Source organism: Anarhichas minor, unplaced genomic scaffold (genome assembly GCF_050575085.1).
Source record: "Anarhichas minor isolate MPS153535 unplaced genomic scaffold, ASM5057508v1 ptg000017l, whole genome shotgun sequence".
Taxonomy (NCBI): Eukaryota; Metazoa; Chordata; class Actinopteri; order Perciformes; family Anarhichadidae; genus Anarhichas; species Anarhichas minor.
In genome coordinates, this window is record NW_027466463.1 from 18,466,178 (window position 1) to 18,490,775 (window position 24,598).

At 42.5% G+C, this 24,598-nt stretch overlaps 1 protein-coding gene and 1 long non-coding RNA gene across 2 annotated transcripts in view; one reads left to right on the forward strand and one right to left on the reverse strand.

Annotated features, from left to right (window-relative positions):
* sema4gb (sema domain, immunoglobulin domain (Ig), transmembrane domain (TM) and short cytoplasmic domain, (semaphorin) 4Gb) overlaps positions 1 to 24,598 on the forward strand; it is a 32,341-nt gene that overhangs the window by 454 nt on the left and 7,289 nt on the right. Inside the window, exons 2-14 of the mRNA XM_076094077.1 lie at positions 3,658 to 3,936; positions 14,134 to 14,282; positions 14,662 to 14,724; positions 14,996 to 15,094; positions 15,189 to 15,282; positions 15,631 to 15,744; positions 16,244 to 16,398; positions 18,786 to 18,961; positions 20,394 to 20,532; positions 20,633 to 20,855; positions 21,526 to 21,641; positions 22,036 to 22,190; positions 24,454 to 24,515. Coding sequence (XP_075950192.1) covers positions 3,792 to 3,936; positions 14,134 to 14,282; positions 14,662 to 14,724; positions 14,996 to 15,094; positions 15,189 to 15,282; positions 15,631 to 15,744; positions 16,244 to 16,398; positions 18,786 to 18,961; positions 20,394 to 20,532; positions 20,633 to 20,855; positions 21,526 to 21,641; positions 22,036 to 22,190; positions 24,454 to 24,515 — 1,690 coding nt within the window. The 5' untranslated portion in view covers positions 3,658 to 3,791. The remainder of the gene's footprint in view (positions 1 to 3,657; positions 3,937 to 14,133; positions 14,283 to 14,661; positions 14,725 to 14,995; positions 15,095 to 15,188; positions 15,283 to 15,630; positions 15,745 to 16,243; positions 16,399 to 18,785; positions 18,962 to 20,393; positions 20,533 to 20,632; positions 20,856 to 21,525; positions 21,642 to 22,035; positions 22,191 to 24,453; positions 24,516 to 24,598) is intronic.
* LOC142952079 (uncharacterized) lies at positions 14,726 to 16,809 on the reverse strand. The gene is made up of 2 exons (XR_012954644.1): positions 16,242 to 16,809; positions 14,726 to 15,740 (listed from the first exon to the last, which is right to left on the reverse strand). It is a non-coding gene; the product is annotated as an uncharacterized LOC142952079 (long non-coding RNA).

A 24,598-nucleotide genomic window follows, 5' to 3' on the forward strand; every position in this document is an offset into this window, starting at 1 on the left:
GTTCTTAAAGTCAAAGGTTTGATAGAAAATCACACCTGAAATGTGTATTCTCTGTTTTAAAGGTGTGTTCGTGTCTTACTCTTGGTAGAAGGTGAATGTAAGAAGGAGGGAGATTAGTCTGTTTGTGTTGGAGTCATTGGTTTGTTGTAAAAGTTCATTCAACTTAACGTAAAAGTGGAAATACCAAATAAATACTTATATATATATATATATATATATATAATATATTAATAATATATAGTGTTGATATTATTGCATGAATGTGTTAACAGTAGCTATTTCAGTGTGTAGGTCAAGGTGGTGAAGCTAAGTTTATAAAACATATTTCATAGGTGTATCATATATGTCAAATCTTCATTTGAAAAGTCATGCTGTCAGATAAATGTGTAAATGAAGTACTTCCTTATATTTCCCTCTCAAATATCGAGGAGTAGAAGTGTAAAGTAACATAAAACAGAAATCCTCAAGTAAACAACAAATACTTAAATATTATGTTGAAGTGAAGTGAATGTAAACAAAGTGCAGAAGGTCGGAGGTCAAACGGACCATTGGAGAGGTCTTCGTGGTGGATTTAGGAGCTATACCTATAAACCAGCCACAACCTGGCAACCCAAAAGCTGTTCCTGGAAAAACAAGCGAGATAAAGTATTGTAATTCATTTATACCAACCATTATCAGAGCCGTTCTTTCCACATAAAGGGCGCAGTATTAGAGAGTGGTACGGATGAGTGAAGTGGTAATCTCATCCGTCAAGTGTAAAGAGGAGCAGGGTGTATAAACACATACCACAATATGTGCAAATTAGATTATACAGTACACCGAGGCTAAAGAGTGATTTTGTATATAATGGAGAAGAAGTTGAAAGACAAAGTCAGTTTCCCAATGAGAAGATTTATTTCATCATAAATGTTGAGCAATCTGAACAAGAAATGTCTCTAAAGTGTCCATCTTTGTTATCTTTGAGTCCAGATAAATCATGGCATGTTCTTATTTGTGTGTATATTGTCAAGATATACAGCAATTCTTCCAATTCTATACATTTTCAATGTATTAAGAGGCAGATAATCTGCGACACAATAATAATTTCATGCTTCTTTGAGAAGATTTGTGTTAAGATTTCTCCACATCACAGTAAATGTAGCCCACAGGGTGAACCCACTCATTCTTCCATTAATGTGTGATGAGTAATCTCATTTACGGCTCAGCTGTATGCCAACTCCCAGTGGTTTGGGCTAAAGATAGAAAAACAATGCCATATTCAAGTTTAGCTTATAATACATAATGCCCTTAATAAAGTATATTTATTCAGTATTTGTCGGTAGATGGCTTTAGCACAAAAGTAATCACGAGTGTGGCAGAGCGTTTGGCATTTAAAGTGGGATCAGTTTAAAGGAAATACAGGAATAGCTCACCTGTTTTATTGATCTTTCTGCAGAAATGTCTCTTTGTATTTTGCAAACCATGCTCCAATGGGAAACAGCTTCATCATACTCTGGAAAACCTCTTCTGTAGGCAAGTTATGACTTCATTTCAGGATGTTTGATGAGACTACCTCTGAAATTAGTTTAAAATGTCCCAGCTGATCTGTTGCAGATCAATAAACAGGAGGTACCTGATAGTAAAAGGTATTTCAGACACACACCTGCTGGTTTGTCCGATTCCTCTCGTCTCCAGTCATGCATGACACAGCGGTCGTGCCACCGCCGAGGCAGATGTGTTTACTTTCCAAGCTTGAGGCAACACCACGCTGTCAACGTCCTCGCCTGCTCCTGTAGCATACAGAACAAATGCAGATGTGTTGAAACGATGCTGTGTTCAGTGTGTGTGACATGAAGGCAGCAGCTGACAAAACCACACCAAAGGGTTTCTCACCGACGTGCCCGCTTGTCTGGTTCCTCTACTGTCCTCTTTAGACACAGTTTGAGCAGAAGGTGATTTTCGAGGCGTTGACAAAGTTTGAAATTAAAAAAATTTAAAAAATCTGTTGGTGTGAAAGTTAGAAACAAATGAGCTCACCAGACCTCTGTAGCCCGCTGCTCATCTCTGCTTGAGGCTACATTAGCAGCTGCCACCATATCACACCTGAATCTCTGAACCAACTGTCAGTGGTGGAGTTGCATTGTGGGTAATGTAGGCGCTACAGTCAGACAAGGAAGAAGATTTTGTGGAATAAAAAGGGCCATATCGCTGGTTCTGCTGCATCGATTTGGATTGTTTTAAATAACTGTCCATTGACAATGTTATGTGCAATGCTCATTCGGTCGAGTACTCTTTTTTTCAAGATTTGTTTTGGGGCGCTTTTGCCTTTATTTGACAGAGGACACGTTAACTTTTGAGTAATTTAAGAGAAATCTACAGATAGACAAAGTAGTAAAATAAACACCTAAATGTGTATTCTGGATGTTTTCTTTCCACTCGTCTGGAAGAAGACTCAGAAGACTTGAGAAACATCTCAAAATTGACCAGTGCATGAAAAACAGTGTTTTTTGCTTGTAGTGTCTCGTCTTAAGTGCCAAGATGAGGAACCAGAATACAACTTCATTTTGTCACAACTTTTACTTAGTTTAATAAAAAATGAAGAATCAGGCTTGAAAAAGGGAAAGACATTACCCTAAAGCCAGCTTTAAGAAACAGTTCTGGATGAAGTTAAGGTGAGTGGATCTCCTCAGCATCATTACCTCTTACCCTTCTTATCTCTCACTTTGTCACCTTATAGGTCGGTTTCAAAGCTTAGCACCCTCACTGCTAATTCACTGTGCTTCTCACTGCGAGTGATTACCAGCAGCAGCCGTGGAGATTAAACTGGGAATTCTCCAGTGTCACAATGCGGCGGAGCGGGATTCACAGTGTTGACCCTTTGATCAGTGACAGAGCCGGAGAACGGGGCAGCCAGGCGGAGATTGAGCTGATGGCACGGGGCCTAATCTCTAGATTATCCGTCATGCTGCTCCAGTGTGCACGCAGCCAATTAAGAGATGGAGTCGTGTGGGGCAATATCACATCGCGGAGGCAAATTATTTAACTCACACAACTTTTTAAATGGTCTTTAATGTAACAGCACGGTGCTTTACTCGTTCACTTTGGCTAATTGGTTGTAAAAAGAGAGCGATGGTGCATATCGGCAACTCATTATCTGCTCATGCTGTCAAAAAGGGAAGAAAGTTCATTCAGCTCTTCAGCAAAGTTCAATATTATTTAATTTAAGTAACTTTTAGACTTTCAAATTCTGCAATATGTCACAAAAAAGCTAAATGAATCCCAAGAAAAAAAGATAAAGTAATTGCATTATTATTATTAACAACCATAAATGTCATATAATAGTATATCTATACATATATATATATGTATCAGTCACAGGGGCCATTTTCGTACTTGAGTACACTTTTTGATAATGCTGCTGTACTTTTACCTAAGTAGGATTTTGAATGAAGGACTATTAATTGTACTTAAAGGATCTGAGTACTTTTTCCACCACTGACTTTAACACAACGCGTCTGTATATCACTAATAATTGCAGTATTTCCCCTCAGGCAGTAGAGAGTGTTTATTCTGCAAATTCACATTTTGTTTTTAATTGTTCTCAGCAACAACAGCCCCTGGTTTCCTCTGCTGGATCACTTCTCTTTCAGTTATACGCGTTGTTTTTCTCTTTCTCAGCTGGACGATAATTAAAGAGTCTGCATCTGCTTGCTGCTGCTGGGCCTGAAGATACACGTTTCTCAGATTTTGCGTGTCCCAACAAATTGAGCAGCAAGTGAGGCAGTGCTTGGACCCAGGTCTGTGTGTTAAACATGGGAGACCAGAGATCCGCTCAGCACCTCCTGCCCCTGCTGCTGCTCCTGACGCTCCTTGCCAGGCTGTCACAACTGTGGGCCTTCCCCTTCAGCCCGTCCCTGGACCTGGACGTCACTCCCAGGACGACCGTCTTCTCCAAAGGTGAGGGACAAACACAGCTCGGTTTGCAAACTGTGCGTCAAAGATACTGTGTGTGCTGTTGGCCTACCGATTTGTCCCGTTTACCAACACGGTCAGCAGTTGGAGCTGCTAACATGTCTGTAAAGACACAGACATAATACACACATTTTTAGATGACTCTTTCTGAGGATATCATTATCGCCGATGTCATTATCTCCGATGCTAAAAATAATGGGACTCAACTTGCTCACAGTGTAATTCTTTGAATCCATGTCAACATTATACTTCCTGTTAACATCCCCCAAAGCATTATGGGAACTGTAGTTCCAAAACATGGCATCATGATTATTCCCCAAATAGAATGAAGACAAAGAATAATAGGACGGACGGAATGCACTGATATTATTGCGACAGACTTTAAATGCACTGTTCTAGATGCATCCATGCAAACACACGTGCACAAGCCACCAAAACACTCACCTCACTGTCCTTATTAGAAGCCCCTCCGGCTCCTTCCTCCCTCCCCTCCTCTCTCAAAGAAGTGGCACAGTTTTCAAAGTTGGCCCCGAAGACTTCATGCTCAGAGTTATTAATCGCCTCTCTCAAGCCCTGTCCTAGATCACACGACTCAGCAAACACTTCTAATGAAACAATAGACAGGGAGCCCTCATGAAGCCACACATGAGCACAGTGGACCTGATTAGTGTCCGCGCAGAAAATACTGCTGATGGAGGTGTATTTTTGGCACGGAGGTGGTGTTTACACACATCATCAGCACCTTCCTCCTTCTACCTCACCCCATCTCTCGCTTGCCACCGGTTCACCTTTCCCCCCCCCCCTCCCCTCTCTCCTCGCCCCTCATCACTGCGGCAGAGGCTACCACTGCAGCTGCAGCGAGGAGGGAACTCCGGCGCTTGCAGACTGGTCGGGCGGCTGTGCTCTTGCCTCCACCCCTCTCCTCTTCAGTCCTCTGGGGACGAGTATTATTAGAGGACGGGTGGAGTGAACAGGGCCCGGCTCTATTGCCAGCCGAGCTCTCCGGTGCAATGTCATAAGAGTTGCTGAGAGTGTTGCAGTGCGAGATGATGCGTTGGAGACGGGAGGATGTGCTGCTTGACGGTCTGAATCACAATCACTCAGAGAGATGAGAATATCAAGGAGGAGTATTTTTTTTTGCTTCTTTTCTGTGCAAAATGTAGATGTAGTTTGCTGGAGAGAGAGAGAGAGAGAGAGAGAGAGAGAGAGAGAGAGAGAGAGAGAGAGAGAGAGGAAATCGTGTGAATATTCCTCCTTCGAGGTCCAGGTTTTGCTTCACGTGAACTGATTTGTTGTGCTGCAGAGAATCTTCAGGGAAAAAAAGTATTTGTGGCAGCACTAAGAAATACACAAACACTAAACATGGAACTACTTTCAAAAGTACTGTTGTTTACTGCAACAGATGGGAGCAGTGAACTGATTACCAATATAATATCAGTGATATTATTTATCAACCAAATGAAAAACGGACACACTCAATTAACTCCGAAGAGTTCATTAGATGGGGCAGCATGTTCGATTCATCAAGCCTCATTGAGTACGTTTCTAAGTGCATCATGGACAGAACTCATTGTCTGCTCTAGAAGTTTCCTCCCAATCATCCAGCCCCTGGCTATTTATTATCACATCTTTGCCTCCTCAGATTATACATCATACGTACTCTGGGCACTTCTTCTGTGCTGCAGCCAGAGTCAGTCTCTCATGGCAGATTTCATTTTTTCTCATTGCCCTCGTAGAAAGTTGTCCTTGACCCACTTTCTAATCATCGGAGAGGGGAGGAGGGGAGGAGGGGGGGAGGGGGGCACGTGAGAGTGCAGGATGTGCAAGTGTGTCAGCATGCACTTCGTCAGTCTCGATGATGCATGTGTATGTATGTGTGTGTGTGGGGGAGAGGGCTATGTGGGCATGCATTCGATCTCTTCATGTAAATTCTGCACCCGCTGACACTTACACATGTCACTTAGGGGGAAGGGGGGGGGAAATGTGTCTGCCTGGATATGCAGGACTGCATATGGTAATGGGATGGATGTTGTATGTGGGTGTCTCTACCTATGGGAGGCTCCGTGGGAGGATTTCTATGATGTTTCACGGCTGGGGTGAGGGGGCGCTCATTAATTTACAGTATGCCTTACAGATGGCCTGCGTGAGTGGGAGTGCAAGGACAAGCTGCTTCAGAGTGAGCTCAGAAAAAAAAGACACAGGATGACTTTTTGACACTATAACAGAGATGAATAAGAAAGTAATCGACATAGTGTAAAGACCTGGTAACGTTTCACAGATAAACATACTACTGTTCCATAGTGGTGGTAGTAAAGTATCCATTACGAAAAGCTGGACTAATCAATAGTTTTATGTAAACAAAGGATGAAGTGACTGTGTGTAATGAGTAGAGGAAACATATTGAGGCAAGCAGTAGAAGCTTAATGAATTAACTTCTTCACTTTCATTTAACAGAAACCTTTATGAAATGTATGTAAATAGTTATATAGTATCTTGATATGATCCGTGTCAGATCAAAACGTTATGCGTTCATCAGTAAAATGTCTTGAAACGTGTGAATACGTGTGGGATTCTTTCAGTATAATGAAAAGATTGAACATACGTAGCTTTAATAGCGCAATGCGACGGCATCTTGGATTGTGTTTGTATGTTTATGAGACAGTGTTGTTGTTCTTTCTCCCAGAAGTGAGATTAATGCTCGACTGTGTTCTGAACTCTGCTGGTTGCCCATCGGGGGTTCCTTTCTCTGCCACCAGACCTGAAGTAATGCCCTTGTGAAATATTGATGCACTGTAAGTTGTCTGCCGCCGCTATGACAAGCGGAGGAGGCAAATAAGGTCTTGATAGTAAGTTTCCTTATAGTTAGCACCATTATTGCTGTGGTGGTATAATAATGAAGAGTTTTCTTCATCCAGTTATATTTCAGTGTTCAGACTTTGCAAACAGCTGCAGAAAACATTGATGTTTTATTCCCATTATCAGCCGCGGCTGCTTTGACTGAAGTTGTTTCATCTCCAGCGTTGTTACACCATTTGTTTTTATTTTTCTCTCTGTGGCGACATTTCATGCTTTGGACTCTTAAATCCACTGAGACCTCCATGATGCTTTGATCTCACTCCGCTCTGGTATCGTGCTGATGAGTGAATCCGACAAGATCTTATTGGTGATTCACTGATAGCATCCAGCGAGACCTGAGATAGCACAGGGACTATTTGTGTGTTGGCTCTTTTTTCTGAGAGATGAAAGTCTTGGCTGTCTTTCATCTCATTCTGCTGTCTCCCCGGTTCAACAAAGATCTACGAGTACAAAAGTTTTGGATCCGACACAAGCTCTGAAAGGTGTTACGTTTGTGTGATCGTGAGATGATGCGGTAAACATAACGCTGCCACTTTGACGTGACTCTGAACAAGCAACAGTGGCTGACATCTCATGAAGAGCTGAGTACACACAAGGAACATCTGTTTTTTCCTTCTAACCATGAGCTTCCTGAAAAACATTTGTTGATTTTCATATTAAGGTGAACTTTGAAGGCACGAGTTGAAGATTCAACATATTCAACATATACGTATATGTTTGCATTTAGCTCTAGTTGTATCTCTACATGTCAAAAGTGGTTTTATTGCCAAGACTTTGAGATATACAATAATAAATAATGGTTTTATTGATAAACTAGTGATGGGATCACACCGCATGTGGATCACACCACATGCAACAGCAAATCAGGCCAGGGGAGTAAAGTGTGTGTGGGGGCCATTCCCCACTTCCTACACTGCTACTTCCGGCCCCCTTGCTCGGACCTCACTCATCTTCATGCTTGGCCTTCATTCTGATCTAAACGAAACTCCTGTGAAGTTTCGTGACTGCCTCTTGCACGGTTGCGACATTATTGCGGCGACAAAATCTGTCCACAGGCAAACAGATGGACATAGAAACACATGACAAAGCACTCAGAACCAGCTTTAGTTCCTGCTAGATGTCTCCAGGACCACATTTAGCCATGAAGACAAACACAGACTCACATGGTGAAAACAATACTGGCATCGCTGTCACAGCCGGGGAAAATGAAATGCATAAATGAAAAACCTGTTCAAACCTGACAGTCTGGCCACTCTGAATACACCAGAGGATAGTTTGACCCGATCCAAAATGGAGTCGCCCCAAATACACCGAAATAGAAGACTGAGCACGGTTTAGAGACACAACATCTGCACAGATGAAACCAAAACTATCTGCATGGAGCGATAACACAAAAGGAACGCCAATGAACTGGTTTGTTTTTATAGATTTTTTTAAATCCATAGCAAATCAATAATGATTCTTAGTTGTTTGATAAGTTGCATTTTTAAACTTCACATGCAACACAAAAGTAAAAGCAGCAATAACAACTAAACTAAACATTATTGGCAACATTGTTTTTTTGAGATTTTCATGCCAATAATGTTACATTGAATTGAATTGAATTATTACATTAAAACATCATTTCTCTGTAAACATATGTCGCTTCCCTCTTTGCCGATTGCATACAAATATATTCTAATATGAATAGTTTTGACTAATGTCCTAAATCTATTTATTACGGGATTCTACTTTTCAATATATACTTTCATGTCGTCTCTAATGTTTTATGTCTTATTGATATTGTTTTATTCTGCTTCGGTTATGTTGAACATACATTTTCCCTACGGTGGCCAATACTATTGTGTTGTGCTGCAGGACGCCATGGCAAGAGTATTTTTATTGTTAAACTGACGACAAGCAAAGTAAAAAAAAAAACCACAGCTTGTGTAGTAATCGGTTATGATATAAATATAATAATACACTTAGAAATAATAGATAATAATGGAGGGAATAACGGAGGAAACACTCTCTGCTTTGCTTTCTTTGTCTCTATTTTTCGTATATCAGTGCACCCAGTGCATTATTTCTTACATAACACATCGTCGTGTTGATTGCCTCTGGAGGCTGGTAAAGAAGTGAAGATGTGCTTATATAATGTGGACAGAGTTGACGACAACTGGCACTTCTGAAGCTGTCCAAAGAAGTTAAGTCGAGCTTTCCTTCCAGCATTTGTTCCCAAATATTTGTTCGTAAGCACGTGTGTGTGTGTGTGTGTGTGTGTGTGTGTGTGTGTGTGTGTGTGTGTGTGTGTGTGTGTGTGTCACTATAGTGAGTCTAGTGATCAGTGAGTCACACAGGAAGTTACACACACACTGGATTTACTATCATCTCGGATCCCACATGGAGGATTACAAATATGTCTGAGCATGAGGGCGCACATTCTGGACGTGCCACCTGTGACGGCTCAACGTTGAGACCCACAACACACACACACACTCACACACACACACACACACACACACACACACATACACACACACTCCTCAGATCTTCTGAGTCACTGACTGAAATGTCTTCACTCTTTTTCAGGAGACAGATGAAGGGTGAAATAAGTGTGAAGGTTGTGTGTGTGTGTGTCCTGGAAAAACTGACAGATGTTTCCGAGGGGCAGTTGTTTTGACCTCAGAACATTCACACAAACAGGTTTTAACACACACAAACACACACAAACACACATACACAGTAGGTCATAAATATGGTTCTGTTGTTAATTTCATGGCCACGCTAAAGCTGATAAAACTGTTGAAATGTTATGTTTCTATCTTTAAAGCACTAATCAATATTGTTACAGTAACAAGGGATCTAATGTCTGCGTGTAATGTGAAAGATGTCGCTCTTTGAGACGAATCCACTATAACAGTTACCCCCTTTTAGCCTCTTTTAGCTCATTGTCACGCGGACTGTGACAACAGTCACAACAAACACCCGCTTTACTTCACGCTGACTGGAGAGGGCCTTGGCGTACTTGCTGATGCTGAAGCTTTGTCTTCAACCTAACCAAGTTATTTTTTGGGCTTAAACCTAACTCAAACTTTAACCAGAGTGTTGTAAGATCAGAAAAATGTTTTGTTTTTGAAGCGGCAACGACGTCCTGTCGATTGTGGCGTCACATCAGAGGATGCTTATATGTGCAGATCTGGAGGACATACTGTAAAGCAATGATGCACTTTGTTGTTTAATTTGGACGACTTTTGTGAAATTGTGTAGTGTGTGTGTGTAGTGTGTGTGTTCATCCAGGTAAAAAAAGATCCATTTATTTTCTTAGTTCTCTCCATATATCTGAGAGATTGGTTTTAGAGCACAGCTGTGATTGCAGCCCATTGACTTTGGCTTCTGTGCTTCAGACGAACGTGAACGTTGGTTTTCTCTTTCAAACATCTGTGTTGTCCCCAAAGATTGAGGGATGTCATTGTGCCAACAAGTGCATGAAAACACACTCAGCCCGACCCCCGGAGGGTGTAAAGACCAAGGTCGCTGGGCCTCTGCCGCCTTGAGGCCGGGGACGTTTTGTACGTCACCGCAGTCCTTCTCTTCGGCACTGTGCTTGTTATATCATGCAAACACTATTTTTACAAGATAGAAACCAAGGCTTTCGCTCACTCAGCGATGACTCACACAGTGGGCTCTTTACGTTGCCTTGGGCTGCCATTGTGTTTGCGTAACTCTCGCTCTTTAAACGTGATCTCTGAGAGTATGCAGTATACTCGTTCTAGTGCCAGCGTGTCACCCTCTCGTCTTTGTTGATTATCAATACATTTCCTCTGCATAGATTCAGTACATGTTTTTGTTTGTGCATGCATGCCTTTTATGTGTGTGTGTGTGTGTGTGTGTGTGTGTGTGTATGTGTGTGTGTGTGTGTATGTGTGACTGCTGCGTGACTCCTGCCCCCTTCATGACAGAGCCCCCCACCCTTCAGATGAAACTCCCCCCCACGGCGTGTCCTGACCTTTGGCTGTGTCGGAGGAGCTGCTCATTGCTCACTCACATCTGACTGGCTATGTATGAGAAATAAAACAATAATGGGTGACAGTCACACAGTGCTATTTGATTTCATTGAGAGTTACATAAGGTTTCGCAACATTGACATGACTACAAACTGAAACTTATGTCGTAGGAATAATCTGCACGCAGGAAAATAGAGTAGGGCCCAAACACACATGGGAAGCAGGAGGATGAATAAAGGTGATTTTGATAAAGAAAACGTCGAAACAAAACTTGCACAGGAGGTGATGTTGGTGAGTTCAAAAGCAATCAATAAAACCACCTGTGAAACGATTCATTTTAAACCGATCGTCTGTGTGATTATCACGAGATGATTGGCTGCCGTTGGCTTTGTTAGAGTAATCAAAGGTAAGACAGCATTTCCTCTAAAACCCTGACGTTCTGCATTATACTGAAACATGTCAGAAATCATTTTTGAACGCTTTGCAAATGCTGCGTGATTTAGTAATGATTTAATAATAACAATTTATCTTTGCAAAGCGAGATGCAGAGGCGTGCACCGATGGCTCAGAATGAACGTTTTGAAGATAGAATTTCTTCCCTGTTTATGTAACATTTGGGTGTCCTCTACCAGCGTATTTCTTCCCAGTTGTCATGCATATAATTGTGCACGACGGAGCCAGTATGATAATAACCTAGTTATTGACCCCCAGTGAGAGGGGGTCTCTGTGGTTCTCTGGCTGGCAGGAAGGAAGGTGGGCGGTATAAGAGGGACTGCAGTCTGACTCAGTCTCTGCCTGGTCTGTTGGAGAGTCGACGGACGCTCGCTCGCGGTCGTCACCCAGCGAGTCCATGTGACAGTCAAACAAGCAGCCAGTTTTCATCGTGTTGTGTTACGCAAGAGCAAACCAGACTGTCTGTCGTCTACATCATCATCACTGTCGTTGTATGATGTGTTATAGCAGTGAACACTTTAGTAGTATCTGAGATAGTAGAGGAGAGTCAAAGCCTGGAAGTGTATGTGTGTTTGTCTTTGTTTTTCATACAGGTTCATTTTGGGACGACTCTTTAACCGGTTTGACAGAACTTAAACCAGACTGTTATCAGAAACGTATAATTTTTGCCTCAAACTGTGCTGAATGGGTCTGATGAAATGTAATCTCAGATAAAGTTCTGATTAGCTGTGTGGACTTTTTACTCCTCATCTTTGCACTTCAGCATCTTTTTGGACAGTTCCTGATTTAAAGGGGAACTCCACCAATTTCACGCATGATAATCAGTTTACTAGTCATGGGTAGTGTTACTCATCGTGTGTGTTTTGAGGCCGTTGCTTGTGATGAATTATGCTGAGAGGCAGTGATCTTTCTGAAGGTCTCGTCTCAGAATCAACTGCGTTTTGTCTTCGTCTCAGACAAAGAGGACTCAGAGTTTTAAGACCACAACATGCTGGCATAAAATTCACCTCTGTAATGCTTTTTGATTATGTTATCAAAACATTTCTCATGGTACGCTCTTACAAACACACATATACAGTATATAAGGCAATGAAATTTGTTTTTATGTGAATGTGGATCTTTCAGATCAGTTTGAGGAGTGTCTATGTGTTTGCATGTTCCACATTTTATCAAAAGTGTGTCATGCAGTCAGGGACTCGCACTGGTCTGGTCCTGGTTTAGTCTCAACCGTTCAATCTCTTGGTCTTGTCTCTGTCTCGTTATACTCTGGTCTTTGTCGTGACATTGCCGAGAGGTTTTTCATATTTGGTATAAGTCACATCATTTCAATCACATCATGTTGGCGTGTATCGCTCTCATTTGCTGTTGAGGTGGCACTAAATGGACCCTGATCTAGTTCCATAAGTTTAAGTGAAAGTTATGAAGTGTGCAATATGAAATAATACAAGACGCCAGCTTGAATTGCTGGCTAATCATGTGTGCACTCGCACCAGTTGATCCCTGGCGCTCCCAGCTGCACTCGACCCTTCTCGCTCCGTTACAATGAACAGGAGAGCAGATTGAGCGCGACAGGCGTGCAGGACCTCACACCGCAAGCAAAATCGATTGGTGGGGGACATATATATACGTAGGTGTTCCTATTACTGGGAGCTGGGACTTGCTGTCAAAACGGAAGGAGAAAGAGGAAGAGAGGCGATTAATATGTCCATCTGCTCTCTGCTGACTCACATTCCTCAGTGTAACACTGTCGATACCGCGTGGTTGTCTGCTTCATCCGTGTGTCAGATTTATTTAATCAGACAGGAATCTACACTTGCATCTAACAGTTAGTGCAAATCAAAGCTCTGTAAACCTGCTTCTACTTCTCTGTGGGAGAAAAAGCAATGCCCTCCTTTTTTTTTTATTGTCTCGCAGCAGCGGAGCGACCTGCCCCCGTTTCTGAGGTGCTACACCGGAGCGTGTTCAAATATTTAGTTTAGTGCACCAGGCCAATTACTTTTGCAATGGATTAATAATCTGTTTGTCTGCTCACTCGTCCGTCTAACACACACACACACACACACACACACACACACACACACACACAGATGATGATGCTGTGGCAGTTACGACTGATGCGATTTGGCATTACTGGGCCACCATTCCTGCTGAATGCCCTAAAATGTGGCCTCCCCTGTGCCCCCATCCCAACGCTCTCCCACAGTCCACTCAGCAATCACTCCAGCGACACCCCAACCCCCCCCCCCCCCCCACACACACACCCCCGTCTCCCAGATCCGCTGTCGAGCCTCGTGCTGACACGCTGAGCACGTTCACTTAGGGTGTGTGGACTCTGGGAATTCTCCAATGAGTGTGAAGTCAAGATAGAAAGCTTTAATACCAAACTACTCTCACAGTCTGCAAGCATTGGAGCTGTTAATACGTGGCCCTCGATAGGGATGATTCTGCTTCATAATGACAAAACTACACTTTTAAGCACTTCAGTGTGAGAAATATTAAACATTTAGATTTGCATTTAACAAAATAAGACAAACTTCTCAAATGCATCAATGTTTAATTCTTTCAAAACACAAGCAGCCGTACAAGAACCTTTGCCTCAATAAAGTACGATGAAATTAGCAAAATGATTTCTCATATATAGGTACAGACTTTGAAAAAACTCAAAACTCATGAAGCAGAGACCAAAATATTGTGCCTTCTAGTCCCTACGATAGTTCAAGCTCCATTTATGCTCCATCCTCCAAAAGTACACCATGTCCACATACTTTTGGCCATACAGTGTTTATGTCACGATATAGGAACTTCAATGGAAGGAAACTATTGAAAGAACCAGATAAGAACAATTGTTTTTGGTTGCAGTAACACGTGTCACATTTGTTTTTTGCAGGTCTGTTGGGCAGCGCCAGTTTCAACGGCTCTACCCGGAACTACAGCACCCTCCTGCTGGAGGAGGGGAGCGGGCTGCTGTACGTGGGAGGCAGAGGAGCCGTGCACGCACTCAACACCTCCAACATCTCCACGCCAGCAAACCTCACGGTGAGCGCCACCGATTACCGCCACACTGCAAACGCCGTTTCACAAGTTTCCCTCCCATTTCCTCCATGGAGGACAAACTAATATTAGCCTTAAGCAGACTGAGCAAATCCCATTGTGTCCCTTCCAATTTTATGGATATAGGATTAAAAGCAGCAGGCGTTTATTCAAGGGTTACTGAGCAGAGTCAGACTTTAGTGACGCAGCTAGAAATAAATACAGTGAGCTGTCCTTCTCTCTTCTCTCGTCCTGTTTATCTCACACTCTTGTTTTCTTCTCTTCATCTGCCCCGTCTCATGTCCATAGATCTTCTATATCTATGTTTCCCTTTCTATTTACAGCGCTAACTGAGTCATTAACACCCCCTCCCTGTTGTTTGCAGATTGATTGGGATGCTTCCCCTGAACAGAAGAAGCAGTGTTTAAACAAAGGCAGAGACAATCAGGTACTGCAAATTCAACTTTTATTATTATTATTATTATTATTCAGCATTGTGTTCTTTTGCTCAAACTCTTTATTTACTGAGTTATTGTTAGAGAACACTTCTGCTTTGTGATGTGCATTTTGCTTCTGACAGCAAAATATACAAAATAAAATAAAGAAATCACACTGATTCATTGAATATTTGCATAAAAAAGCTCCAGTACATGAAGTGGATCTGTACAATGTTCTCTCGTGGAGCCAGAAATAACCTGTTTTTCTCTGTTCCCCCGCAGACAGAGTGCTACAATCACATCCGCTTTCTGCAGCGATTCAATGAGACTCACCTGTACGTCTGTGGAACAAACGCCTTCAGGCCTCTTTGTGCTTACATAGTAAGAGCTCATGTGATTTCATTTCAGGGCAATTATGAGTAGAACAGAATTAAAATGATTAATTGTCTTTTTTTTTTTATTATCTGTCTGTAAGGACGCAGAGCGGTTCAGCTTCTCCTCCGGCTTTGAGGAGGGCAGAGACAGGTGTCCCTACGACCCAGCGAAGGGATTCACTGGCCTCCTCGTGGGTGCGTCTCCCAGATTTGCATTTATATTTCTGTACTTTATTTTTCTTAAAGAAGCATTCAAACAAAACAAAACATAGTTGGTCACCTTTGCATTCATACGTATTGATGGAAAGTCATACCAGTTCATATAACGGATCAGTTATCATCTCATGAGGACACAAACACAATCCATTGCCTCGTTGTCATTCACAGGAACAGAGGTTGTTACCATTTAGACATATTATAACCACATTAGGTGATAGGTCAGTTTGCCTACTCACTCTGCAGTATGCCAACTGCTTTTCATTTGCGTCTGATTCAACTGTTGTGTCCACGTTTCTTTCCTGTCTTCATCTATCTGTTAATCAGACGGGGAGATGTTCACGGCCTCTCAGTATGAGTTTCGCAGCTCTCCAGACGTGCGCAGAAACTTCCCCTTCCCCACGCTCAGGACAGAGGAGGCGCCCACCCGGTGGCTTCTGGGTAAATACAACACATGGCAGCACAAGTCAAAGAAGAGAGCTAATCATCAAATGCATCGAGTAATGAATAAATGGTTCCTTCCCTTCACTTACGGTGAACTACTAAATGGACCAAACCTCATTGCCATTTTTGTACATTTTTAGCTCATTGGAGGTTTTGCTGTTACTACAAAAACTGATTGACTTGGAGATTAAAAAATCACATCAAAAAAAAAATTTCACTGCACTGCAGCTCTAACTGGCTTAGTTGTGGCAATTCAATCATACTTAAAAGCTCCATCTTTGGTTTCCAAGGAGACACTTCCGAGGCTGCTAATAGGTCTGTGTTTGGACATGTGGATCTGAGTGTGTGCGTCTTATTTGTGTGTGTGTGTGTGTGTGTGTGTGTGTGTGTGTGTGTGTGTGTGTGTGTGTGTGTGTGTGTGTGTGTGTGTGTGTGTGTGTGTGTGTGTGTGTGTGTGTGTGTGTGTGTGTGTGTGTGTGTGTGTGTGTACATACAGAGGCAGATTTTGTGGGCTCCGTGCTGCTGAAGGAGAGCGTCAACAGCTCCATCGGCGACGACGATAAGATTTACTTCTTCTTCACGGAGAGAAGCCAGGAGCAGATTGCCTACCCGAGCCAGACCAAGGTGTCCAGGGTGGCCCGAGTCTGCAAGGTCAGAGAGAGCAACTCACCCAAATACTGTTAACCATAATCGTATTAATGCTTTCTCTGGGTTTCGAAAGCCATTTACAAATCGGACAAGACTCACACGCCTGCAAGGTCATGGAGAGAAAGGGTTGAAATGAAGGAGGAGAAAAAGTTATTCAAAGCGCAATAAATAGTGGGATTATTTAATGCTTTACGTCACTGACGCAGAGTGAAGTAAATGGATTTAAGGAGGCTTTCTGCCCTCGATTCTTCTCCCTCAGCTGCCGTTCTGCTCTTAAGGTTATTTCAGTGCTCAACGAGCCACCAATGGTTGGGTGTCTCTAATCTAGGCTTCTTCCCTGACGGCGGTTCTTTCTGTGCCACTGTTGCCAGGCAAACTACAAGTCCACCAACCACCACCTCCAATGGCAAACCATCTCCGTCTCTTTATTGCCATCTCGCCCTCTCCCCCCCCCCCCCCCCCCCCCCTCCACCTCATTTCACTTGCGATCAGCATCTCCGGTCTAGACAGCATACCCAGCAACTCTCTTTCTTCCTCCCCGTCGTTTCTTTTACCCGTGCGCGGTGGTGTAATTACCATCACAGTGTGCTGTTGTGCTGAAATCACGGTTGCAGTTTTTCTGAGGGAATCAAAATAAAAAAGTGTCCAAAAAGACTCTGGTGAGCGGCTGAAAACGATGTTAAGAAACAAACCCCTGCAGTTGGGCATCACCTTGTTTTGCGAGAATGCGGAAATGATTTGCATCGACGTATGAGAGGAACAGAGAAATGAATGTGAAAGCTGCATATTGAGTAACCACTTCAAACATCCAGCAAATTAATCATAACAAAGATTTATTACTTCATTTCCTGATTTTTTTTTTTGCTCTTTCTGGAGCTTTTTTCACCACACTGTATAGCCCCTTTTGAAATGAAATAATAGTAATTGATGCCCAATATTTGGCATCTGGAGCGCGAGAGGAAGTGGTGTTGAAAAGAAATATCTCGGAAAAAGATCTCGTCTCTCATAGGCTGCTAAATGGATAGATCTTTTTACTTTTTTGGGCGTTGAATCCTTAAAGACTATTGTTAGATATACACAGATATGTAGACGAGTAGATGTGTTTGCAAGCTCACTAACAGGCGGTGAAATTATTTCTGAACTTCCTGAACCTTTTTTTATTTAGTCCCGTAGACTCAAAAAGTTCATCTCCTCAAGATTCTCTCTGCATCCAAAATTAAATCATTTCTGGATGTAAGGCCTGGACTCGTCGCCTCCGCTCTCTCTCTCCTCATCGGCGCCGTGGTGTTGTCAGAGCGGTCGAGGGTGTAATAACTCAGTCTGAACTAGGCCAAGGCAGCACATGCAGATGTCGAGCCGGTCCCCAGCTCAGCCCCCCTGGCAGATCTGCAGATAGCGAAGGCCCTGGCTGTCGCCTCGGGCCTGAAACCACTGAAGACTTGCCATTTTTGAGCTGCATAACCAGTTGTCCTCTTCTGTTTGTCACTTCCCAGCAAGACAGCAGCTACTTCTTCTGCCATCATGACCTATTTGTACAGAGAAGGGTGTAAATTACATGGAAAACAAGGTCTTTTCAGGAACATAAAGAGCGGAAATCAATACCATTCTGACATTATTTAATATCGGCCATTTTGGAGCTCCATATAAAGCTATGAAAAAATGTTTACGCTGCTACGCTTGGACTCTTATTTTCTTGGATTTACGTCACGGCAGCCCGATGACCCGGACGGTGCTTTGATTGACATCGATTGTGATCTATCGGTGCATCCCTTTAGCTCTTTCCACAATAATAACCTGGTGTTCATCTCCATAAGAAAGTCAGTTGGATCCATCTCCGCCAACACCAACTCTCCAGAGGTTTTATTCTGTGAGGAGAAGCATTTGTCTGCAGTCCTTTCCCTCTCACTTACTGCCAAATAAGTTATTGATTTGCATTTCTTTTTTTGTGTGTGTGTGGGAGGCCGAGGCGCCCAAATTCCCACGAACAAAGAGAAAAGTAGACTTTTTCCTCTCTACTAAATGAGGTGTGCTAAATTACTCTTTTAGGGAGAGATTTCTTGCAGCCTCGCCTCCCAGTGCTACCGAAATGCAATTAGAGCAAATGTGCTAAAGTAGGCACTAACATTCAGCTCCTGTTTCATAGGACTCTGCTCACTTCCTCCTCCATCTATTTATGTGTGTATAGTGATGTGTGCATTATCATGTCCTGTCTGTTTGTAGATGATTACTGTTTCACTGTTATTACAGTCACAGATTAGTGGCCGTTGATGTGTGTGTATGAGTATGAGAGTGTATTTGTGTCATTTGAAAGTGTATATGCCAGAATACATGAGCTCAAGTGACTTTATTTAATCCTCCATTCATTCGTCCGCCGTCTCCTCTGTGTGCAGAATGACTGGGGAGGCCAGAGGACCCTGCAGAGGAAGTGGACCTCCTTCCTCAAGGCCAGAATGGTGTGTTCAGTCCCAGAATACGAGCTGCACCTCAATATCCTGCGCAGTGTGTTCGTCCTGCAGGGCCCAGACGCTCAAAGCAGCATTTTCTATGGCGTCTTTGGCCTGGAATGGTAAGAAACAACATGAAATTCTGCTTTTATTATGGACTTTTTTCCATTTAAGTAGCTTTAAGGTTGGAAATATCATATTATTCTATGCTGTTGGACAGAATCTTTTCTATATTCTGTATCAGCATCATTTTATACACATTTCTCCAAAATCCAGCCTGGCACATCTGGCAAGTTGGGAAACTTTGGGATCTCCACTAGAGTTTTAAAGTATTGTCAAAGACCGTTATAAGTGAATGTGATTCTCTTTCCTTAAACTCCTGTATCTCACAATAATGAGAGTGACATGATTCAGTCTGCACACATTTCTATTGATTTTTTGTTTCTTAGCCAGTTGTTGAAGTTTGAAAGTAAAAAATTAATGCAAAATCTTTACTTTACTTGAATGAAACAAGCCATTTGTAGCCATCACCTCATTTGAGTCTTAATAATATTCAGCACACCAACTGATAACTGAAGACAGAGAGTTGTTATCAAAACAGAAGCAGCCAGAGCTGACGTGAGAATGTCAGAGGACGACGGCTGCCGGTGGAATATCTGGCAGCGGTGTGAGTGTGTGTTTATGCTGATGTGCCGAGTCATGCTGCATGAAACTGTCCCGAGGGTGCTCCGTTTGTGATGGAGAGGATAGCATTGCAACGGGAAAGTAACTCTATCTACTTCTCTCTCTGCTACACTTCGTTTTGTGGATATTCAATCTCAACCCCCGTCAGTCTGTCTCCTCATTCACTGCAGCAGCTGCCTTTCTCTCTTTCCTTCTCTCTTTCTTCTTTTCTTTTTTAAAACACACACACACACACACCTGTGTGAGTGGTAGTGGTGACTATGCGTTAGACTCAAGCATGCAGCGGTGAGTAAGCCCCTGAGCTAAATTGCTCACCAGTTTTGAAGACAGATTCAGGTTTCACTTCGATCTCAATTTCCTCACTTGAATGCTTTCGAAGGCACACAATGGATTTAAGAATGTGACGCAGACCCCCCCCCCATACCCCCCCCGTTACTAATCTCACCTGTAGGGTTTAACATTAAGGGTCACCTGGCTGCCAGCTCATGCTGTCGGAGGACAAATCTTTTCTTTCAACAAAACCACAAACGGGGCTGCGTCACTCGGGACTCACAGGGAGTGGGGATTTCAGGGCTGTGAGTGTGGTGTTGAAAAACCTGCAAAAAATAAATATTTTACAGCTACTGGAGATAAAGAGGGGACAATTACACACCTGTCAGTGGCGCCACTCCCACACGTCAATCAAAGACAAATTGATAAGATCCAGGGGGGAAATATGAGCTTAAAAAACTCAACTTTCCTACACTAACACCCCCAGTTTTCACAGAATAAAGAAGAGAAACCCAGTTACCTCTTTGCCTTATGACCTGCGATAGTTTCACAATTCAATCTTGGTTGCAGTTGCACCTCAGATAATAACCTGTCTTTCAGGAAGAATATCAAAGCATCTGCTATCTGCCAGTACGCCTTCTCGGATGTGCAGAAGGTGTTCGAGGGGCCGTTCATGGAGGTGCAGGACTCAAAGTGGAGGGAGTACACGGGGAAAGTTCCAGAGCCAAGACCTGGATCTGTAAGCTTCACCTATTAAAACCAAACTCGTTCTACCATCATTATAGTCTTTCATGTCTTTTCCTCTCTGATCATTTCTCTGCCTCTGATCTCCTCCGCAGTGCATAACAGATGCGCACAGGTCCCAGGGCATCAACTCATCTCGAGACCTCCCAGACAACGTCCTCACTTTCGCCAGAAGGCACCCGCTGATGGCCAGCCAGGTGCACCCGATAGGTGTGCGCCCACTCATGTTCAAGAGGAGTGTCAACTATGTGAAGATAGTCGTGCACAAGGAGCCGGCGCTGGATGGGAACACTTATACTGTTCTGTTTTTGGGAACTGGTGAGTTTTACTGCTGTGAAGACCGAAAGCAACAGAATGGGCTAGAGGGCTGAGTGCCACTAGACATGGGACAGTATGAAAAATGTATGTCACGATTGTTCTGGCCAAAATAATGGCGATTCACAATATTTCCCCGATAAGCACTATGCTTAAAGATTGGGAGCATTTTATTGCCTCGGCTAATCCGGTGGCTAGCAGCTAACGATGCTAACTAATGTTTTGATTGCATCAAAGAAAGGACACACACATGTTTTTAGTGAAAAAAACAACAAACAACCCTTAATAAGATAATCATAAATCTTAAGGTTCCCCTGCATAAATCAATTAATAAAAATAGCAACACTGCGTGAGTCTGTTCTTTCTTACATGATAATTCCTGTCATTTCTCTAACTATTTTTCCCTTCTTCACCTTTTTAGTGAGCTAGACAGCTTTTGCAAGTTACTCTTTTTATTTAGATCCACAATACGATCCTACATTGTCCCTCAGTGCCACAGAAGTCAGAGAGCATTGAGAGACGGACTCACTCATTGTTGGTTTATGTTCTTTTAATGGGATTTGTTGACAGTGAGACAAACACAGAATAACGCCATCCTTTACAGGAACTGGATTGTGTTCTCTGTATCGCCTCTGAAGTGTCTTGTTTGACAAGGTTGTATCTTTTCCCACAGACGACGGGTGGCTGCACAGAGCTGTCGACGTCGGTGGAGAAATGCACATCATAGAAGAGCTGCAGCTGTTTGATAAACCCCAGCCCATAGAGAGCATGGTCATATCCTCCGCTCTGGTACGTATTCGTGCATGTAGAGTTAAACGTTTACAACAGGGAGTGATGCCAATTAAAACCTTTGATAGATCCTGGCCAGGCTAATTACATAATTAAATACATATAATTGGAGTGCCATTAACAGAGGATGTTTATCCTTTGCACAAGGGACTCTGGTGCTCGTAAACAGTACCGCTTTTGTCCGCAGGGAGCGCCAAAATCAGTGCAAAATTAAAGTTTGTGGTAGTAGCTTTAAGTTTTGGGTGTGCAGCTATTCTGCGGCGACCAGGAAAAGGAAGTTCACTTCAGTAATCGATGATTAACCAACAAATATGCTTCGGCTTTTATGCTTTAAAAGTCAAAAGAGTAAAAGTAGGAATATATTAAAAACAGATTTCCCTTTTTGATTTTGCAGCGGAGCGTCTACGTCGGCTCCCACTCTGGAGTCGTGCAGGTGCCGATGTCCGCCTGTCAGAGGTACACGTCCTGTTACGACTGCGTATTCGCCAGAGATCCGTTCTGTGGCTGGGACGGGAGGGCCTGTGTGGAACTATCTTCACATGCACAGAGGTGAGGGAACACACACACACACACACACACACACACACGTACACTAACAAATGCACATTTCCAGCCAGGAGGCAAACAGATACAGAGTTTTATAGAAAAGTAGGAAGAAAACAGACAACACACTCACATAGATTTGACAGAAAACGATCCAGACTCTTGCTGAGACAGATAGATTTGCAGTGTTTCATCAAAGATACTGAGTCTTTATCTCCCAAAATCTCCTCTGTTTACTCTGCGTTCATTTCCTCTCTAACTGCTGCTGCATGCGATTGGATAAGAGCATAAAAAAAAAACCTTTCAAAACTTCTGTAAATTATCTTTGTTGTTGCATTTTTCCAGGTAAAAAGAGACGTTAACCTTCATTTAGACATAAGACTCAAATGCTGCTAAGAAAAAAAACAAGTGTCAGCCCCTCCACATTATGAATATAACAGTGGTGAACAGCTCAGAGAATAGTATGCTGTGTTGATTTTATATATCATTATTGTGAGCCTCTCTTGAAATGAGTAATAAACCTACAAACGGAGATGAATAATTTTGACACGGTGTACATTTTTGCATTACATGACCTTTAATTCTTTCTTCTGGGTCTCGACAGCAATACCGGAGTCTAATTAATTATTCATACGGCTTATTTTCCCTTCCAACAGAATTTCTATGAAGGCAGGTCTTACACACACAATGTGGTCGACCTGGATTTCTCCCACAGCTCCGTTGAGCCCAGCAGGAGCTTCTTCTGTTTACAATTAACACAAAAAAACATTCAGATCTGAAAACGCACTTCTCTTGCAGCATTTAGGTCGAGTGTAACTGAGCATCTAAAACAGAAACATTTTTACAGATTATTTTACAGATCCATAATTTACAAATCATTTTGGTAAGACTTGACATAACGTCCCCCTGTTTAGCATTTATAAGTAGCATACAAACATTTAACACATTGTTGATAACACCCTATAATGTAGTTTTAAGCAGCTATATTGACTATGTTGTCATTCATTATTTATTTAGAAACATCATAGATTACTAACATGCATATCTTCTTACTACTACATTATAATGTATTATAATAACAAAGGTTAAATTAAAAAAGTCAAATGTATTATATATTTATATATACATTATGTACATATGAGATAAATGACAGACACATACGTGAACCAGCTCACATAAGCCCCTTCCAAACAAAACAGACACATATACATAAATATTCCTTTGGCTCACTCTTGCACTGGGTATTGTTTGCGCCTCTCTTCAATCACACTGCATGAGTGAGTAGCAGACATCTTAATCTCCATTACAGCAGCAGACACATCAGCCTTTCTTGTGGATTTATTTGGGGGGGGGGGGGGGGGGAGCAGCCCGGAGAAAGCTGCAAAAATAACTGAATGTTAATGGAAGGGTGCACTTCTCTGGTTAATACTGCACTATGTCCACTATTTGTTATTGATGGAGGTTGTTGAAATACAAAGATGGCGACAGAGAGGGGAAGCTTTTGCAGGATTTTCTTGACTATTCTTCACTGAACTGGGTAAAGAAAATATATATATATATATATATATATATATATATATTCTCTGCCTGGCATCTTCTGCGGATGTTTTGGGGTATTTTAGAATCTTGATTGTGTTAGCCTCATTAAGTTGTTGTTTTGGATGCGTCCTAGTTATTTTACGGCTTTAGACGGCTCTTTTTAAGTGCCTTGTAGGTTGTTTTTGACCCTCATGATTTGAGCATTCGTGTGTTCTCCCTCCTATAATGTTTGTCTGTAGCTCATTGTAACTGCTGCATATCTTGGCCCCAATTTACTTGAAAGGGAGATTTTTAATCTCAATGAGGCTTTGCTGGTTAAAGCTACGGCAGGTAACTTTAACTTTGTGTTGATTTTAGCGCTCCCTGTGGACAGAAGCGTTCGTGTTTCCGAGCACCAGACTCGTTCTGGTTCTCCCGGGCCTCCCTTCTCTGCAGCGGGCCCAGCAATATGGCCTGGCAGCAAAGCCGGATCTGGGTCCCGCTTATGTCTGAGCCGAAAGAGTTTTTGGTGAACCAGTATGTGCCATAAAGGTTCACGGGAATCTGACCCAAAGTCAAGCGTAGATATAGAAATAGCCAGTCTTCTCGCTGATGGTCTCGTTTACTCATTTAGGTCATATAGAGGCGAAAGTATTAAATTAAGACGGTTAAAAACAGTCCAAACTTTCTCAAAGTAACTTTAAATTAAATAAAAAAAATGTCAACTCAATTTGAAATCACTCTGTTGCAGGTCAAACCTAACCCAGGATATCCTGAAGGGGACCAGAGGCTGCAAGGAGAATTCAGGAAATGGTAACAATGCACACACATGCACACGAATGTACATCCATTATGTAACGCGCATCTCTTTCACTTTTGAGAAAGCTAAGTACTTT